The sequence below is a fragment of the Centropristis striata genome, chromosome 4, assembly GCF_030273125.1.
Source record: "Centropristis striata isolate RG_2023a ecotype Rhode Island chromosome 4, C.striata_1.0, whole genome shotgun sequence".
In the NCBI taxonomy this organism is placed as follows: Eukaryota; Metazoa; Chordata; class Actinopteri; order Perciformes; family Serranidae; genus Centropristis; species Centropristis striata.
In genome coordinates this window covers 13204069-13224224 of record NC_081520.1, presented here as the reverse complement: position 1 = coordinate 13224224, position 20156 = coordinate 13204069, and the positions used below count along the sequence as shown (strand labels likewise).

General features: G+C 39.8%; 1 protein-coding gene across 2 annotated transcripts in view; it reads right to left on the bottom strand.

Annotated features, from left to right (window-relative positions):
• The window catches only part of b3glcta (beta 3-glucosyltransferase a), a 71975-nt gene extending 54432 nt beyond the window's left edge, over positions 1-17543 (bottom strand). The window contains exons 1-2 of one of the 2 annotated variants that reach the window (XM_059330727.1): positions 17465-17543; positions 7724-7767 (exon numbers count right to left, since the gene is read on the bottom strand). In XM_059330727.1, coding sequence (XP_059186710.1) covers positions 7724-7767; positions 17465-17513 — 93 coding nt within the window. In that variant the 5' untranslated portion in view covers positions 17514-17543. Of the gene's footprint in view, positions 1-7723; positions 7768-16373; positions 16853-17464 lie in introns of those variants that run through there. The other variant, XM_059330726.1, reaches the window with a different exon arrangement.
• Positions 17544-20156: the final 2613 nt, after the last annotated feature.

Here is a 20156-nt window from a genome sequence, read left to right as displayed (position 1 = left end):
TAAAGCATCAGTAAAAGTACTTGTCATGCAGAATGAACCCACTCAGATTGTTATTTATATATTACAAATATATTATTGTATTATTATTTTTGATTAATTTATGTCAGCAGCATTTTACGAGACTGGTCTCCCCTCAAAAACATCAATATAGGGCGTTTGTACAAGCTCATATTTACGTTTTAGACTATCCTCGCCTGCTTCTTGCTGACGTAGCAGTAATGATTTACAGTGATGCAGAGTTTAAATGGCGGATATCACAGTTGGGGAGGTGGATGGGTCGAACAAACAGTGGACTATCTCCCAGAGAACGGGGTTTGTGTCCCACATGAAAGCAAAAATAAATTACTTTAAATGTAAGTTACGTTTTTTACCTAACATCTGTGGCTCACGTCAACCTTGTAACTACTTCACTAACGCCTCATCAGTCAAGTGTTTTTCCCCAAACCTAGGTTAGTGGTTTTGTAGCCTAAATTCACAGAAACTGCAGAACCGTACGTGTACACCGTGTTCCAAATTATTATACAAATTGTATTTAAGTGTCATAAAGATTACATTTTTTGTTTTTCAATTAAACTCATGGATGGTATTGTGTCTCAGGGCTCTTTGGATCACTGAAATCAATTTCAGACACCTGTGATAGTTAGTTTGCGAGGTGAGCCCAATTAAGGAAAAACTACTTAAGAAGGGCGTTCCACATTATTAAGCAGATGACCATTTCCAAGCAATATGAGAAAGAATAAGGATCTCTCTGCTGCCGAAAAGCGTGAAATAGTTCAGTGCCTTGGACAAGGTATGAAAACTTTAGATATTTTGCGAAAACTTAATCGTGATCATCGTACTGTTAAGAGATTTGTGGCTGATTCAGAGCACACACGGGTTTGTGCAGATAAAGGCACAATGAGGAAGGTTTCTGCCAGACAAAAACATCGGATTAAGAGAACAGCTGCTAAAATGCCATTACAAAGTAGCAAAAAGATATTTGAAGCTGCTGGTGCCTCTGGAGTCCCACGAACATCAAGGTGTAGGATCCTCCAGAGGCTTGCAGTTATGCGTTATTCTATCAGTTATTCTATTCGGCCACCCCTAACCAATGCTCACAAGCAGAAACGGCTGCAGTGGGCCCAGAAATACATGAAGACTAATTGTCAAACAGTCTTGTTCACTGATGAGTGCTGTGCAACCCTGGATGGTCCAGATGGATGGAGTGGTGGATGGTTGGTGGACGGCCACCATGTCCCAACAAGGCTGCGACGTCAGCAAGGAGGTGGCGAGGCATGTTTTGGGCTGGAATCATGGGGAGAGAGCTGGTCGGCCCCTTTAGGGTCCCTGAAGGTGTGAAAATGACCTCTGAAAAGTATTTGGAGTTTCTGACTGACCACTTTCTCCCATGGTACAACAAGAAGAACCGTGCTTTCCATAACAAAATCATCTTCATGCATGACAATGCACCATCTCATGCTGCAAGGAATACCTCTGCATCATTGGCTGCTATGGGCATAAAAGGAGAGAAACTCATGGTGTGGCCCCCATCCTCCCCTGACCTCAACCCTATTGAGAACCTTTGGAGCATCCTCAAGCAAAAGATCTATGAGGGTGGGAGGCAGTTCACATCCAAACAGCAGCTCTGGGAGGCTATTCTGACATCCTGCAAAGAAATTCAAGCAGAAACTCTCCAAACACTCACAAGGTCAATGGATGCAAGAATTGTGAAGCTGCTATCAAATAAGGGGTCCTATGTTAAAATGTAACTTGACTTGTTAAGATGATTTTGATTGAAATAGCTTTTGATTTCAGTAAATATGACCTCCAAATGCTGGAAAATCCAAAAATGAGCATTTTCAGTTCTTAAAAACCTATAAAATGTTATAAAACTCTGTCGTGCGTAATAATGTGGAACAGTGCATTTTAAGTTTTTTATTTTTTTTTAAATACTGTTATCATTGAGAGGTTTGTCCAATCACATTACAATACATTAAACTAATGGTTGATGACTTAAATTATGCTGACTGTCATTTGCATCGACTATTTAGGAAAATCGGAGAAAAAACTCAGTTGCATAATAATTTGGAACACAGTGTATGTATAATGACTTGTGTGCTACTTTTAGAACGTTCTGCTTTGTACCAGTGAAATGCTCATGTGTGTCGTTAAGAGTGGTATTCTCTGGAGCCAGGTTGGACCCACTGGAGGAGGTGGTGGAGAGATGCACTGTCAAGTTGTCGAGGCCATCTTGAAATACCCGGATCATCGGCTACACAACACCTTTATGGACCAAAAAAACAGCAGCAGAAGGCTCCTCTCTCTCAAAAATAATTAAAAATCTAATCAAAATTACTTTATTTATCCCCGAGGGGAAATTCAGTTAGTCTGGTAGAATCTCTGTTAGAATGAGACAGCCTGATGGCTGTAGGAGAGAAGGATCTTTTGTATCTCTCCATCCTGCAACGAGAGAGAGGAGCCGTCCACTGCTGTTTTTTTCCTCCATAAAGGTTTTGTGTAGCGGATGATCTGGGTATTTCAAGATGGCCTCCAACATCTTGACAGTGCATCTCTCCACCACCTCCTCCAGTGTGTCCAACCTGGCTCCAACCACAGAACCAGCTCTTTAGACCAGTCTGTCCAACCGCCTTCATCTCTGTGTCTGATGCTGCCTCCCCAGCAGACTGCAGCATAAAACAACACACTACCACCACAGACTGATAAAACATCTGCAGCATCGCACTACAGATGTCCAGAGATCTGAGCTTCAAGAAGAAAAAGAGGCGGCTCCGCCCCTTTTTGTAGAGAGCGTCAGTGTTTAGGGACCAGTCCAACTTATTATCCAGGTATACACCTAGATACTTAGAACTTGGCACCACCTTGATGTCCACCCCACAGGTGGACATCAAGAGGGGGCTTGAACCTGTGGAAATCTATGATCATTTTCTTAGTCTTTGAGGTGTTCAGTAGGAGATAGTTCTTGTGACTCCATTCACTGAAGGCTTTGATCAGATCCCTATATTCAGATTCCTGTCCATTCTACACGCCACAATAGCAGTGTCGTCCGAGTACTTCTGGATATTTGAAGTCTGCTGTGTCCGTTGCAGGATGGAGAGATTCAAAAGATCCTGCGCTCCTACAGCCATCATGCTGTCTAATTCTTCAAGAGCTAACAAACTGAATTTCCCCTCGGGGATAAATAAAGTGATTTTGATTTGATTTGGTATTCTGTTGTTGTTGTTGTGAGATCTTGTTGCATTTCACTGTTGTCTAGGTAAGGCTAATTTTAACTACTTAATATACTTTTATGTAGTTTAATTTTAAACAGCTGTAATCATTTTAAATTGATGTATACATAATAAAAAGTAGAATATTTGCCCCTAAAATGTAGTGGAGTAGAAATACAACGTGATATTTGTGAGTACAATACTTTAGTAAATGTACTTAGTAACATTCGGCCACTGCAAAATGGTTCAGGACTGTACTGTTGACGTGCCGTCACCTAATATTACTGGTTTCGTCTAGCCTGCACAAGATCAGGACATTTGCAGAAATTTTCCAAGGGAAGTTAAGCTTGGAATTCTGGACATTTTGATAAATTTCATTATAAATACCTAGTGAACTCATTAAGTTAATATTAAGTTAATAGCATGTTTATTGAATTTGTTAGCGCAGACTGTATTCAGTAGTAAACTCTTCATCTTCTTTCATCGTAGCAGAGTACAGTTTGTACTGGAAGTGTTACCATGTGAGATATAACTTGAATACTGATCACTGGCTCCAGAAAAAGATCATGTAAATGGATGCAGCTGGCAAAGTGTTGGTAATCACAGTGTTTGTCCAGTGGCAGTGGGATGTCCAGGTGCATACTGGCAGAAAAAATGTTTTTTTTCTCTGCAGAGCTTAAGTCATTGCAGAGAAGTTGAGGCAATGATTCAGACATCAGTCTCACATATCTCCACTTTGTTTTTCTTTCAACAACTGCCCAAGGTAAGGAGGCGCTGGAGACAAAGAAAAGCTCTTATGCATGTAATGACCACCATTTAGGCAGCATAGCTGAAGGTTTAAACGCAAATCTTTGCAAAATGTTTTTTGGCAAAAAGTAAACCTCCCTGAAAGCAACAGAGAAGATGCTTTTGTCCAATCAGACACGATGGGTTTCATTGATTGTGTCAATAAGGAGCTGCTCTTCTCCTTTCCAGACTGATCATTAAGTCAACAACGGAATCGCACTGAAGTGTGCAATCTACACAGAGATAAAGGTCTTTACACTTTTCAAAAGAAAGGGTGGCAAATAACAAGTGCATATGTTTCCTATCTGGGTTAAAGCTCACACTGTTTTCTGTCATTTTGGCATAATTTAGAATTGAAATAAAAGTGCCGTTCCTGTCACCCCCTGCACAGCCTGAAGATGAGCCAGAGAAAATGTTTGTATTATATAACTTTGTGAAGCTACAATTTAGCCTGGAAAACACGTGAAATAACTCAATGACTCACAAAGATCAGCACTTTCAATTACTTCTGCTGTACTGGCTAGTGTTCTTGTGCATGTCGTATGACTGGTTGTTGCTTTTCCCCCACATCTAGGAACATGGCCTGAAGGTAAAGTTGCCCCTTCCAGAATAAAGCTTCCTGCTTGGGTCCTGCAATTTCTTTTAAAAGTGTCCTTGTGTGTCTTGAGAAGACACGAATGGTGACAGGAACATTAACAAATAGAAGTTATTCATTGGCTTTGCAGGACCCTCAACAGGAAGTTTGTAAATAATTTCTCACACTGTGTCGTCCTCATGCATCCACTCGCTGTTCTGAGTCCTCCGAGTGCACAAGATCAAGGCGCTTCTGCTTACATTAGTGTACTCGTAGTACACTTGTTGTTTAGGCTGTTTATGAAGCCCTGAAGCGGCAAATAATCACAGTACCTGGGTTCTTCTTCGCCAACTTCTCCAAGTCATTCTAAGTTCAAACTGATGTCAGTCATCAGAGGCTTCGGGCCCTCTTCAAAGGAGGGGGGATGAAACTTCTTCTTTATGCGAGTCACGGACTGTGTTCAAAGACAACCACTGAAAACTACACTTTAATGTTTACTGCTGCAACCATGTTTGCTGCTTTACATATCATAAGCCTTTTGTACCAATGTTACAGTGTACGCAAGTACTGTATATTGATCAAAGCATGTTTCAAATCCTACCCGCAAACTGAAGCAGATGATGGTCTTTTGCTCCGCCACAAGGGAGCAAATATATTCCAGGGTTGCAGAATCACACTAAATATGTATTTATCGATTTTATGAACATGTTGCTGGAAGTGTAATACTACTCGGCTGTTGCTGCTTTGCATCCTGAAGTCAGTGCTACCAATATCACAGACAGTGCAGGAGCTACTGCAGATTTAGCCAGATTTTAATCGTGATGGGACGAGCCCAGCTGTTTGAAGTCCGGTGGGGAATCCTCTCTTATTCAGCAGAAGATCTGCTCCGCTGACCACTGGCCCAAAGATCATAGAAAATAAGCTCTGATTAGACAGTGCTTTAAAGGACTACGTTGGTGGTTTGATATAAAATGAACGCAGTTCACATCACCGTTAACCATTTTCCAAAGCCTATTACAATCTCATCTTCTCAGATGACAGGTAGATAAACTGCATATTTTATGATTACTAATGGACTCTTTAAATAATTAAATTCTCATCCCCTTCATTTTGAAACTGTTGAACAGCTCTGCCATTCATTAAAACTGTAACACAAAGGTTGCTAATTAAACCAATGCCAGCCAGGAGTCCGGACTTTTAGCTTGTAATAGTCACAATGAAGCTCAGTGAGACCTTGGCAAAACTGTTCCTGCAAGCTGATTTTCATATCAAAACCTGTGGCTGACTGAACTTCCAAACAATAGATATTTTGAGAAAAACAAGCAAAAAAAATGTAAAAAAGTGACTTCATTGTAAATGGCTAAATCATCTTCTCTTCTCTCATCTTCAAAATTAAAACTAAATGTGTTTACGCCATCATGATGTTTTTTTTGTTTTTTTTTTAAATATAATCTACTTTTTCTGGAAAATTTGAGAAATGTTCCAGAAATATACCTACACTTTACAACCACAGGCAGAAATCAAAATAACCATTTGTGATTTTATATGTCCAAAACACAAAATAATGTATTTTTGGTCTGGACGTTTAGATATGCATTTTGTTGTAAATGAACTCACCGAAGCGTTTTCCAGTTCACTGACAAAAAGGTCCCACACAGAGTACATTGCAACTTTGTTAGAAAGTCAGTTATCCTCTGTGGGAAGAGCAATAATTAATTGCTTTGTTCAGCAACTGGTTTATTTTTGAAATAATAAATCAAGTGTGTTAACTTTAGAGTCCGCTAATTTATAAGTGTGTGTTGTATACTGTATGTAAATGACTGCCCGGCCTCCCGCCATGACTCTCCATAACTAAACTGGAGCGCTTCCATGACCTACAAATTTGTATTCCTCTCTAATTTGTTAATGTTGTTCTTTGGCTCAGGAGATCTAAAAAGGAGGCAACAACCTGGATTCCACTTTGCAGGTGGGCCTGGTAAGAGAAACATACGACAAATCTTACTGACTGCGACAAATGTCTGGCACAAGGTGTAAAACACATTTTGGCCCAAGTCCGTCTGTCAAAATAGTGATATTAAAATATTTAATTAGGAAACATGTTGAGAGATTGAAGGAGATGAACTACCACCAACACAAGCCAGGGCCGAGAAGGGAGGACAGGAGAGAAAGATGTTTTTTGTGTGACATTTCTGACAAAAATTAGCTCCATAAACCAGTTTCTCAGCTTTTATAAAGCCTTTTTTCCCCAGCACATTAGCCATGACTTTTCTTCCAAATTTTAATTGTTGCAAAAACACTCCTCTTTTCATTCTTTTAATGGGTTTCTTCTTCTGAATAGATGTAATTTAAATCTCTGCTTTATCACTCTGACAGGCAGCTGTCGCAATCATTCTTTTATAGAGAAAAAAACTTGAGATTTTGTGTCTTCGCTTTGACTGAGTATCTTAAAAGGCACAGTGATAATGTGAAACAATTATTTTAGGGAGGGAAAATCGACAAGAAGCTAACTTTTTTGCTCAAATTATAGCCCAGTATCATTATGTGCTTCTCATAAATACAATCTAACAAAGAAGGAACTGTTTCGGGATGTTTTTTTTAACTTTCACTTGGATTACACTGGAGGGTAATTACTGCCTCACATTATTTACAGCAATATTAGAGAAAATGAAACTGTGACAAAGCGAAAGTGTAAAACTTCCTCTGCAGGGAAAGAAGTGGTTGAAATCAGTAAAAAGCAGGACAGTAATTTCCCATTTCTGTGATGCTAAGCACCACTGCCAGGAGACCCACTGTCAACATCTTCTCACACCAATGAGAAGTAGAGCAACTGCACATGTTAATTATTTATCCAGCAGCAACTGCACACTCAGAGAAGGCAACAGCAAGAAAATCGCACTTGAGGAAAGAGCCAATGGATTTTTTTTTTTTACAGAGAGTATAAGCTTCCGATTGGGGAGACAATAATCAATCCATTAAAAGAAAAAAGAAAAAACATGGTCGTTAATTTCAGACGGTCAGGTAATTAAGGCTTTAATAGAGGTGAGGAGACCAGCAAATGAATGATTAACACCAATTATCAAGAAACTAGCAGAAGCGCAGAGGTTCGGACTAATTTGCACACAGGAAATAAAGAATCACATGCCAAGTGTTTTCTCACCTGTGAGCCTTTTCCTGAGCCGCCTGCAGAAAAGTTGATGTGAACTGCGGAAGTGAAAAGAGGAAAAAGATATTCTTTTAGACATGATACAAACAGCAATGACTCATTTTAAACTGAACCATGAACACTCCTTTTTTTCGATCTAAAAGCTGCCGTACACAGGCAGGGCAAAACAAAACAATCTGCTTTAGGTTATTATACTCGAAAAATGAAAAAAATGTATTTAAAAGATTACTGTGATGGTGCCGAGTCCATGTTGGATCTCTGAGAGCACCATTCATCTCTTGGAGTGTGTAATTAGAGCCCAGAGAGATTCTATCCAATTACATTCCCATCGATTGTGAGACGAGAAAATCTTCTCAGAAAGATTCCCAGGATTTCAAATCAATACATCAAAAACAGCAGTGTCTCTGAGAGTGAATTTAAACAGCAGTTTGTACCAAATCAGGCTGTCCGCACTCCAACACCGGTTGGCTTTAAATCTGACTTTAATGAGGTGATAGAAACGGCAAAGAGTTAAATTTCCTCCCCTGAGTCACTGCAGCAGCCATTAGAGAACAACTAAGAGTGTTGATTAAAATTTGGAAGTTTTTCAGGAAGAGTTCAGCTGAAATTCCTGCTCTACTGTACTATCCGATATCCACAAAAGTCCAATATTAAAAAGGCACAGATTTCTTAATCTCCGTTTCTTCGCTTTTATGACCCAATGTGCAGTACTTTGGTCACACATTAATTCTTTTGCGAGGGAACCCTTGTCTTAAATTATTCAAAGAGCTGATTTAACTTCAAAATACTTCAGTGTGTAAAGCCTGGAGTAAAGCCACCAGTTCAGAGCAAACGAACAGTGTAATGAACCTAATTATTTCTGTCATAAAAGCACCAAAAACAACAATGGATGCAAGCCAGTTTTCACACATTCCAAATTGGCCTACCAAGCCAACAGAATATTATTTTTGCATGTTCCTTTCAAAGAGAAAACACACAAGGGGTCTTTAAAAGAGCAAAAAAACACCCACATTAAGGTAATGATAACGCTGAAGGTTCTTTATTGATTTTCACATAAAAATACTGAGTTTTCAAAGAGTAGATGAACTGATTTTCACACTGTTTTTTAGTTTTGTTTTTTTTAAAGCGTATTTTGTTTGTTGCTGCATGAGGACATCAGTCACAGCAGTGGCTTTCTGATGAATACAGCTTAGAATATGCCTCCAATAGAGAGGGTGATGAGAAAAATGAGGAGGAAACACAAAAGAGCTGCTGCTGATCCTTCCTACCAACACAGTCCTTGAAAATGATGATATAAACTGAGAAAAACTACAATACTTCTGTAACAAATGGCTTCTTACCAATCACATTTTTAACAACAACCTAACCTTCATTTTCACTTGTTTAAATGTAGTAATATGAACATTGATTACTGAATAAAAATAAATCATGAGATGTTGAATTTTCTGGAGTAAATTAATTTTTTTATTATGTTGACGCGTGAAAAAATATATATGCAATGTGTTTTAAAGCATCTACTTTTTCACTGATATGAGTTAACCATTCATGAAAAAATGGAAAACTCATGTAAGACTATTATTTGTCATTTTTGCTATTGGTGGTTATTGTGTTCAGATTCTACAATGGACAGAATAAACACATAATAAAGTATTTAAACAAAAAAGTTTAATTGCTAATTATTTATGCATGCATTTACACCTCCATTACAATATTAATACATATAGTTTGAATATCCACAGTTTCATGACAAATGATATTGCTGAAAGCCCCAGATCTAGAAGCAAGTGGACCTTGAGGTGACTTTGTTGAAATAAAATAGACAACCTCCTGTTTTTTTAAACACCTATTACATATTTTCACAGCGATGCATTTGTGTCTTATCAACTGCCCCTTCAAACACATGTCCTCCAGCTCTTACACGTAGAACATAACAGCTCCTATAGAAAGAAAAGCCTGTGCAAGGACGCAGCAACCAAACGTGGGAGATGTAATCACAGTTTGCATGACACTGCCTCCTTATTTTCAGCAACAACAAAAAAACAGCTAAGCCAAATGCAGGCACAACACAAAATGTTCATGATTACTAATTGTTTTGTCAAGTCCACAAACATAAAAACCAGATCCAGCAAATCACAAGCTCCGCAGAGCGTGGAGAACGGCTACATTGTCATCTGGCATCCCAGTCTTGGTCAGTATTAAAAATGCAACATTTGGCGTGAAACGAAGCTTCCTACAGGAATATGTTTGCAATACATTCTGCTCCAGCTGCTCAAACTTCCCATCCTTTCATGGCTCACCCTGGAGAGGGGGAGACGGAGACACGTGGAGAGGGGGTGGGAGAGGAGTAACTCCCCACATAATGTCAGGAGTGCTGATGGGAGCACCTCCATCTCGTCGCCTCCTCAGCCTGCATAATCAAGTCTGTTGTTTCCAACCATGTTTTCAATTGAGCCGCACCGAGGGGAACTTGCTTGCTTTGATTTTAGAAACTCTGCAAATCACTCCACATGCTGAAAGCTCTGAATTGTTTAGCTTTTCAACAAGCTTCTCAATTTACATTGTCTGTGTAATAAAAGCAGACATCGGATGCAATTAGCCAGGAAACACTGTGCTCATAACAATGGGAGGGAATCAGGCTGCGATAAGTGAACAAAGAAAATATGTATAGTGGGTACGTACTTTACGGGACAATTGCTCTTCGTTCAAGGTGAACAGTTCCAGAGCCATTACCTTCTGAGGAGCATCTTGTCTCAAACATAGAAATCTAGATGGATTCACAGTAACTAAGCCATGATTTGCTCGATGGTTGGTGTTAAACTGAACTTTCACATCATCCAGGATTTAATGGGTACAGCAAGAGTGGAGGACTAAGTGCAGACACCACATGAAAGTACTTTAAAGTAATTAAATCACATGAACAAAGGCAGCTATGCAGGTGTATTATATTAACTTGAATGCTAATTAGCAGTCAGTGGCAGCTTTAAAAGGGGCTCTGATAATCATCATGTCCGTGTGTGAGCGTGAGACAACAAAGGGGCGGAATAGCGAAGAGCCCGGACTGCAGCTGCACAAAGCAAAGTTATTTAATCTGGCAAAAACAATAAAATCTAAAAATCATGTTAGCTTCACAAAGCTGATATTCATGGCGGGGCTGCCATCCAGACCGCTGCACAAACATCCTCCAGCTGAGGGCCATTAAACCTGGATTCAGCTCTCACCAACCCCTTCTAAAACCATAGTCAGCAGCTCCCAGCACTCTAGTTCAGACAGGAACGCTATCTGCCTGGCACACAATGGCCCAGAGTGGCTGCTGAGGACAGTCAAACATTCAGCAAGTTAAAGAGACTCGGATTTATCATCTAAAGTTGCTAAATTGGATGAGATATAAGGCTGTATAAGTGTTGGGCTTAAATTCTACTGGTGGTGACAAAGTGGACTCAAATGGGATTCTCATGTTGCCCTGTTTCTGCCATTAAGGTGTGTTAAAATTTAACACAAGTTTCATCTTGCTGTATTCATGCAAATTTGATGGAGTGTTTTTGCAGTATGCATTCTCCACAGCACGAGTGCCGACTACCGTGGTTAGTGTGCCTGCAGCCAAGTATACCAAGAAATCCATTGAATTACTGTGAACCTTACAACACACGCCCAATGCCCACTGTTTAGTTACAGTGCAGGGAACCATTTTTCCTTGAAAGTAGTGTGGAGGTCAGATTGTGTTTATAGCGAGTAAGATATTCATGCAAGAGATGCTACCAGACACAAATTTACAATTTATGTTCCTTTCAATTTCATCTCTTTCAATCAAAGTTCCCTGACCTTGACCATGCCTCAAACTGCACAAAGCATGAATTCTTTAAACGTCCATGAAAAAAAAAAAGACACTGTGATTGAACTTTTTCTGGTTTCTGCAGAATGGTTCTATATGGACGCTCTTGTCAGATGATACGGTTCGTGCCTCTGAAAGTGTGACGGACTGAACTCAAAACTTATCAAGAACTCCATTTCTTTCTGTGATGACCCGTCTCAGTTTTATTCTCGTCTCTGTGCATGCAGTGAGTGAAGTCATACAGCTCAATGAGAAACCCTTTGAACTCATGCAGACCTGTCCTCACCTCAATTTATGTGCCGAGAACAAATCCATGTCTCTTTGCTTCCTTCCATTGAGTGCAATCACTCTCTCTTAAAAATGAATACTGTGTGTTCAGTCGGAAAACTTTATAATAAGATAAGTTGATATTGTAAATAAGCTTTAGTGTTCACATCCCCCTTCCTTATTAACCCCCTTTTATTCCTTTTTTTATCATCTCAATTTTTATCATTTTCAAAAAATAATTATTTCATTTTTTCTATTTTCTTTCCTTCCTCTTTTTCTTTCTCTCTTAAATAAGTATTTTTAAACTATTCGTTTAATAAATTTATTCTCTTCTATCCATATTGGCTTTTATTTACAGATTTTTATGAACATGCATTGGGAAGGAAGTTTGTAAAATGTGTATACCAGGTGGTTTTATGAATACAAATATAAAAATAAAAAGGTAAAATATTTTTTTTCTAGATTTTTGTATCATTGTTAATATTGTCTATATATATATATATATATATATATATATATATAAAACCCTACACTACATACTTTAATTTGATCTTTCTTCTTCTCATGCTTTACTGTGTTTCAAATAAAAATTTAAATTAAAAAAAATACTTCATGCAGCTTTAACCCATCTTTAATTGGTGGGGAAAATCTGTGAAGTTAATTACAATATGCCATTTTTTCTTTTTTATAATTATTTCATGGATAAAGACTTTGCTGTGACAGAGGCAGCAAACACTGTAATAATAAAAGTAGCTCTTCAAAGAACTGGCACAGATGGCACACAGTGAGCACTGCACGTACAATTGTAATAATGCATCTGATTTGTATGTTGGGCATGCAGGAAGCACAGGCTTCATCTGGCATCGTGTCATATTAAATCTAAACTTTTTATTTCCACTCAAGCACAGCCGGCAGCCATACCGGATACTCCTAACCCACTTATTGTTTCCCGTTGCTCTCGGTCTTCTTTTTTTTTTTTTTTTTAGCAAAATACAGTTAACTTTTGTTTTTCTTTTTACAATGTGGTGTATAGTGATTGAAACAGCATAAGTCATAAGTTAATTGATCAACAACATATCTTGAAATATGCCACCAAACTGGTTTGATTTCTAATTTGACTGAATGGATTATAAGACTTCCAAATGTTACTTTCAGTGATTGCATCGCTTTGTAATTCTTACAGTTTAATAAGGTGGCTCTACCTGACAAAACCTCAGTGTTTCCAGTGAAAGAAGCTCTTTCAAGATAGAAGAAATGGATAAAAACCTATATCAATATATGTAATTTTATGATCACAACATCTAATATGGTTAATAAATTGGTTATTTGTTAATGGATTAAATAACTAGACATGAAAGTCATGCTTTTGGCTGATCCAGGAAATTAAATACATGAAAAATTGAAGTGCTTGATCACGATGATGCAAAAATCACATAAAAATCTGTTGCCAGTCGCAGTCATCATCATTTTAATGACAATGAGAACACTGATGCATATTGTAATATTATGATATTATGTTCCAAATCATGCAGCCCTAGTTCAAATTACTTGCAACAACAGTGATGATTGATGCAAAAGATGTTCTGGTTCCAGATTTTCTAATTGATTTTGTCTGATAAGATAATGAAATTAGAATAAAATGTTCTACTTATAATTAATTTTGATATTATGACTATGACCTCCATCCATCCATTCATTCATCAGCCAATAGCTGCTCATTCAGGACAGGGTTATAAAGTAAAATGCACAGAAGTGTTCCTAAAGCACTTCCAAACCAGTTTGTGACAAACAGTCTTCTCTCCATATTGTGCATCTGAAAGCGTTTCGCCTCTTTGGACAGCATCTTTACCAGATGCCTGATCCACTTCAGCTGGCTCCTTCCACACTATGGGAGCCACAACAGCAGCAGCAGGACCCTGAAGCCCTCTTAAATCACAGACCTCATCTTTGCATCCACAGTGAGGCTGTCCAGTGTGCAGAAAATTCAACACAGCTCCTTGTGTCGGTGATCTCAATCCTTCACTTGCTACCCAAAACTTGTGAAGACAGCTGGCAGTCAGAACTAAGCCCGTTATTTGAAGGCTTTTCTCTGTGGCTGAGGTCTGTCCCTACCATAATCACCCACATCAATCTCACAACCTCATTGTCACGTCGGAGTGAAAGCCCAGGACACTTGAATTGAGGTAGGAGTGGGGAATGGAGGGATAAAAATGGCAATCTTTAACTTTCCAGATGTTCAGGCTTAAATTAAGATGACATGGCAGCAATGACCTTTAGGATGTTGTTTGTTGGTACACGATGAAAATGTCATCGACCAAACAAGTTCATGATTTACTTAAGTGATAAATTTAGAACAGGTGCATGCAGCATTTCTTAGGAGAGAGAGGATGAGGTGACAATGTGCCATCAACAGCATTAAAAACAGATTTAGAAACCCAATGCACACTTTGTGTAAAGCACTCTCTCTGCCCCAAATACCGTACATCATTGTAGAATCCCTCTATCAACAATGGCAGGCAGACTTTGTGGAGCTACCACAGATTTCACAATTGAAACGCAGCCCTCGGGGACTCAGACAGAGTGTTGCAGCCTCCAACTTGAAGGTGCTGCTCCTCATCCCGACAGCATCACACTCAGACCGCTCCAGTGCACATCACAAACGACAGTCTGTTGAAGCCCTATGGACGACATCATTGAAAAACAGCAGAGGTGGTACCCTAATGTCACCAGACTGGACGTTCTCTAGACTTTCAGCTGCACCTAGATGTTCGGTCCATGAATATTACATACAGGGGGAGCAGACAAGCAGCCTTGTCAGAGTCTGATGCCCAACTAAATGTGCTTGACTCGGTGCCAAACACACAAACACGCTCTCTCTCGTGCACAGGGTAGCGTTGGATTGCAGCACTGACCCTGGCTCTCCATACTGCCCAGACTGTATTGTATTTTTTGACATATCCACAAGCTTGAGCAGTAGCTCTAAAATGCACTGTTTTGTTCAATCTTTAAGAAAGCTGCAACATTTACCCTCTTATCCAGTCCACAAGACGGGATTTTTTTTGGATCTGCAACCAGGAACTAGGAGTGAAATATGATCCCAAGTGATATGTGACAAACTTCTCTTGCATTCCTGGAGAATTTAAAAGTGATAATTCGGGGAAATAAAGAAACCAGGCTGGGTTTTTTTAAAGTTGTCTTTTTACATGAGATAAGCACGATCAGGTGCAAAGTAAGCAGAAGAGACAACGTGACAAAGTGACAAAGTGTAGGTTGAAAAATGATTATCCCCGGTCGAATCCAATTAATAATAAATCAGTTTGACCTGAAGCAATTTCTGTGAGCCTATCTGTCTGTGGTCCTGTACACAGCACTATTGTATTATTCCCTGTTATTTACCCAGGCAGATGATGGTGCCCTTTCTTGCAGCACTAAAATATTTGCAGATCCTTGTACATTCTGGCATTTTTTTTATTACAGTGACAATTTCCAGTCCCCGCTAAAGGCAGGCAGACTCTCCTGTGCTCAGCATTTATCTTCCACTGCTCAGGAGGACATCCACATGGCACGCAGGGCCGATGCAATATTGGTCACTCAGTGTAATTTTCTCCACAGCTGCAGCCACACATTGTGTGCTGCACTCCACCCAATGGACATGACACACTGAATATTTATGTGAAAAACACATGCATGGACATACTGTATGAATGCACTGTATGCAATGCCCTGCAAACATGCTTTAATTCTTGTGAAATTCTATTCCACTGAAATATTTCAGCCATTTTAGGCATTAAATATTTAGCCAAATAGGCAATTAACTCCATGGAAGGTAAGTAAAAACGGGAATTATACACAACTTTACATGTCAGTGTAGCAAATGTCATTAATCATTTTAAAGTAAAAGTACAATGACACTCTTTCAGCTGGCTAGTGTGACTGTGGGAATGATTTTTCCCGTTCTGGGGCAACAAAAAGAGGAATAAATCACAGTATGGCATTTCCTCTTTTGTTGCCAAATTCCTGGTGCACATCCAGACACACAGAGAAATGTGACTTGGTGAGGCTTACAGTAGCTACAGCCTGAGGTGCATTCATCTTCGGGCTTGACTCCCACTAGTGCAACGTCGATGTGTCAGGAAGAAGCCACTTCACGCCGCTTGTCGCAAATGGAGACAGATTTCAACAGAATAACGGCGATTCCACAAGAAAATGACTTTCAAACCTTCTCCTGTGGTTAACTCTAATGCAAACTTGCAGTTATTGGTTTGCATAAACCCACATGGCAACCAGTAAGTGCAAATACGGCTTTCAACTCCTCAGGAAGTTGAGACGAATCATGGCTCCGCACTTCTCAAACAGTTGTGGAAATACACTCGCAGCTCGTCTCTTCTCGCCGCTGGAAAAGGCTGAATTCAGCGCTACACTGTCGCTTCTTTCAGCGAGCTTCGCTCTGAAACAAACTGTTTACTGTTGAGGGTGTCAGTACGTCCCCCACAGCTGTGTGGTCCGAGCCCCCTGACATGAACATTTGAAAGTAAAGTGAGTACTTACAGAGGGAGAGGAAAATCAAACAGCCTGCCACTTTGTGCCCGATGTGCGGGTTGTTCGACAGCATCCTGGGAGAGTCCTGTGAGCGGTGGAGGTGGTGGAGAAAGCTCGCAGTGCATGGGCTTTCTGACAGTGTTAAAAAAGAAAACAACAGGGCTTTTCCTTTTCACAGTTTCACGGAAAACGGGGAGTGGGTTTGTGCTCTGAGAGGAGGCATCCCCATTTTCTGAACGAGGCGCAGGGACGCGCTCTGCTGGCGGGATGAGTTCACTGAACTCAGCTGACAGGCAGCCGAGCAAAGATCACACATACATGACTGCTGCTGCGTTCAAGGGCTTCAAGCTGCGTAGTTTGTTCAGAGCTGCAATTTATGACTTTAATAGGACGGTAGCCAGGATAAAAGTCACACTTAGTTTGATTAAGCATTCCTTTCTCTATCCATTTTTGGTTAATATAAAATATAAAACAAATAAATACAATTTATGGGGAAAAGAGGCTACCTATCTTCTTCTCTTGTTTGGCCCGACCAATAGTCCGAAAATAATTAGATTTCAATATAAAAAGGAGAAAAATGAGAGCACAGCAGCCAAACATCACAGTTAACAGGCTGCAGCCAGCAAATGTTTGGCTTTTTTCCTTGAATAATGACTTAATTTACTAATAAACTAATTAGATTCAGAATCAACTTTAATGGCCAAATGTGCTCATGCATTAAAGGAAGGAATCTGACTCTGGTTTACACCAGTTTCTAGTACCTGCATTTTTCACTCAAAACAAAAAAAGAGGGAAACGCACACAGAAAGAAAAAGAAAAAAGAACAAAGAGTTAAATAGGAATAATAAATAAATGTAGGTACATTTGTACGCACAAAGCATGTCTCAACTATACAAAGGGTATTTATGGCTGAATAATGTATGACCAATATAAAGCAGTTAAATATGCATTTACATTTGTACATTTGTCAAAATAGTTTCAGATTAAATTTCTGTTTTAGAAAATCCTGCAGGCTCACTCCAACCCACTAAATCTTGCCATTTACTAATTTAATTGGGATATACAAATGTAATAGAAGATACATTTAAATTCAATCTCACCACATGATCCAAACACTGTGGACCACACAGCTGAAACACAACGTATCATTTATTTATTTATTTGTTATAAAAGTCCTGGTAAGTAAAAACAATCTGATACCAGAGACAAAGGAGAGACGCAGGTGTTTCTGATTAATTAATTAATGATGGCTCCATTCCATTTATGTCTCCCAGTCAGCCATGCCAGTGGTCCCTGGATTTTGAACACCTGATTGGGATGCCATCATTGTTACTGTTATAAATGAGCTTTCCTGTCTGCCAGTCTGGGCTCACAGTTCAGGTCCCTGACAGTGATACTGTGTTGGCCTGCTGGAAAGTAGAGGACAGCTTTAATGATTTAACCTCAATGCCTTCCAGTGAGAAACATGCTGGGTACTGTGCTCACATAGGGAGCAACTTTTCCAACTTTTTGACCCACGTAAGGGCTGTTTCCACTACCGGGCAATACCTGGAATGAGGTGGGTCTCACTCGCCGAAACACCCCTAAACGCCCCTATTTTTTTCTCCCCTGAAAAAAGCCTGGTTCCTGATTGGATAGATCGCTAAGCGGGATGTGACATAGTACTCTACAGGACAACAACACACGGCATTTGTAAAAGCCAGAGAAGCAGTTTTGCCAACTTAGCGACTTTGTTGCTATATTTAGTGACTTTTCAGACCCCATTAGCGACTATTTTTCAAGAAAGCGCTGGAGACAAATCCATCGACTTTTTCTGGTGTTATCGGAGACTCCCTCTTACTCTTCTTAAGGAGTGGCAGGGTCGGCGGCTCTTTTTAACGAGCCGCGGCTCGTTAAGAAGAGTGAGTAACTAGTCGAAACGGCACAGTCCTCCTGTAGCAGTCTCTCCCAGCTGCAGAGCCGAAGGGGATGTTTACCCCTTAGCATCCAGTCTGCAAATTGCTAATAGGCTAACAGCTCTGTAGCAGTACAATGTTTATGTGCTGCTGCTACAGGAGGTGTTCACTTAGCGATCTCTGTCTCCCTTGTTTAATCCATCGCGTTTGTGACGTCACGGTCGAACTTTCGCAAATTGATTATGCGACGGTCAAAAACCGTACGTCACCTCCGGAGTGTCTAAATCCCTCTGGGGGGGCTAACTTGTAATGGAGACACGAAGAGTGAGCGGACTTTTGAGAGGGGGCGTGGCCTGAGACTTTCCCGGTGGCCACTCTTCCCCCTAGTGGAAACACAGCGATAGTATCTCAGTTTTTCGGAAGGACTTTTGACCCGGCTCCAGATAAGCAGATGAAAATGGAAGGATGGGTTGATTGTGACCAATGTTTACGTGAGTCACACCTAAATTAAATTATGAGATTGCAATTATGAGACACCTAAAAACCCACAGTACACCCGCACAGGTCTCTGCAAAATGTTTTGTCTAACTAACTTTAACCTCAGCTGGGACTTAATTAACTTGGCACTGCATCTTTAAATATGCTCAGTCACCTAGGTACTAGTTTGACATTTTTACAAACATGTATGTGCAATTAGCAGTAATTGACGTTAATAATAGCTACTTTGCATTCAGAGGTTGCTACGCTATTTTGCATGCTGTCATCATGCAAAATCATGCTTACTGGTACACCTAAATTAAACTGAAACATTATTAGTGCTCACTCACTCCTGTGTGTGTCCTGTTTCTGGAGATTCAGTATAAGACTTCAATTATGTTTCTTTTCCAGAATTTCTCAGCTATGAAATACATAATTTGAAGGGAATGGCTTTCTGAGGGCTGTAATGAAGCCGACAGCTTAATGATCCTGTAGAAATGAGAGAAGAGTCTCAGCCCTGACCACAGTGGTGGCTTGATCTTGCTTTTAAATTATAGAAAAGAACATTGAAGCATACCCATTGTCTTTTACATGTGCACTACAATCTCTTTATTTTGATTGAAACCTTTAGATGTTGACATGACCTGTTCTGAGCCCCAAAAATGCAACATGGGCAACTGCATATGACAGAAAACTAATTATAAACTGTGAAAGTGAGCTTTATAATTACTATCCTGTCATGTGCAGCTGCAGAAACAGCTTTTCCGACATCCTGTGAAGGCAGCATTCATTCAAATGCACTTTGACGGATCAGTCCAGAGTTGTGACTATGAACAAGTCTCTCCCACAGCTAGAAACAAGAAAATCAAGACAGCGTCACCCTGGATTTTTTCTCCAGTGACAGTAAATGAAAGGGCACATTTGTGGACAGTGACGGTTACTTGATTTTACAGAAACACAGTCTGATTTTCTGGTTCATGACTGCTGGCAAGAGAAGAAAAGTGTCTGCATTTCACTGTCACTGAAGCAGCTACATGTTTTGTCAACTGAAAGCCTCGGCTCTGTGAGCATTTCCTTAAATATTGATAATCTCCATAAAACAGAATGACAATGTACATTAACAGCATATTTTAATGTCCTAAAAGTGAGTTTTCACCCCAACATTAAACACTTTATGGCCTGGGTGTGACTAAAACACATGGTTTTGTGGACAGCTGTGACCTATAATAAGGACGCTTCCCACCCAGAGTATTTCTGTCCTCTCCTGCTAAAATTACCGCTCTCTCCTTCCCTCTATAGGTACTTATACTCACCCAGCATTCATGAATAATTTAGAGCTCCCTCCTATTTGAATTCAAGTATTTAATTAGGTTATAGGGTAGTGCTTATATTTAACGTAATCAAAACATAAATGGTGTGT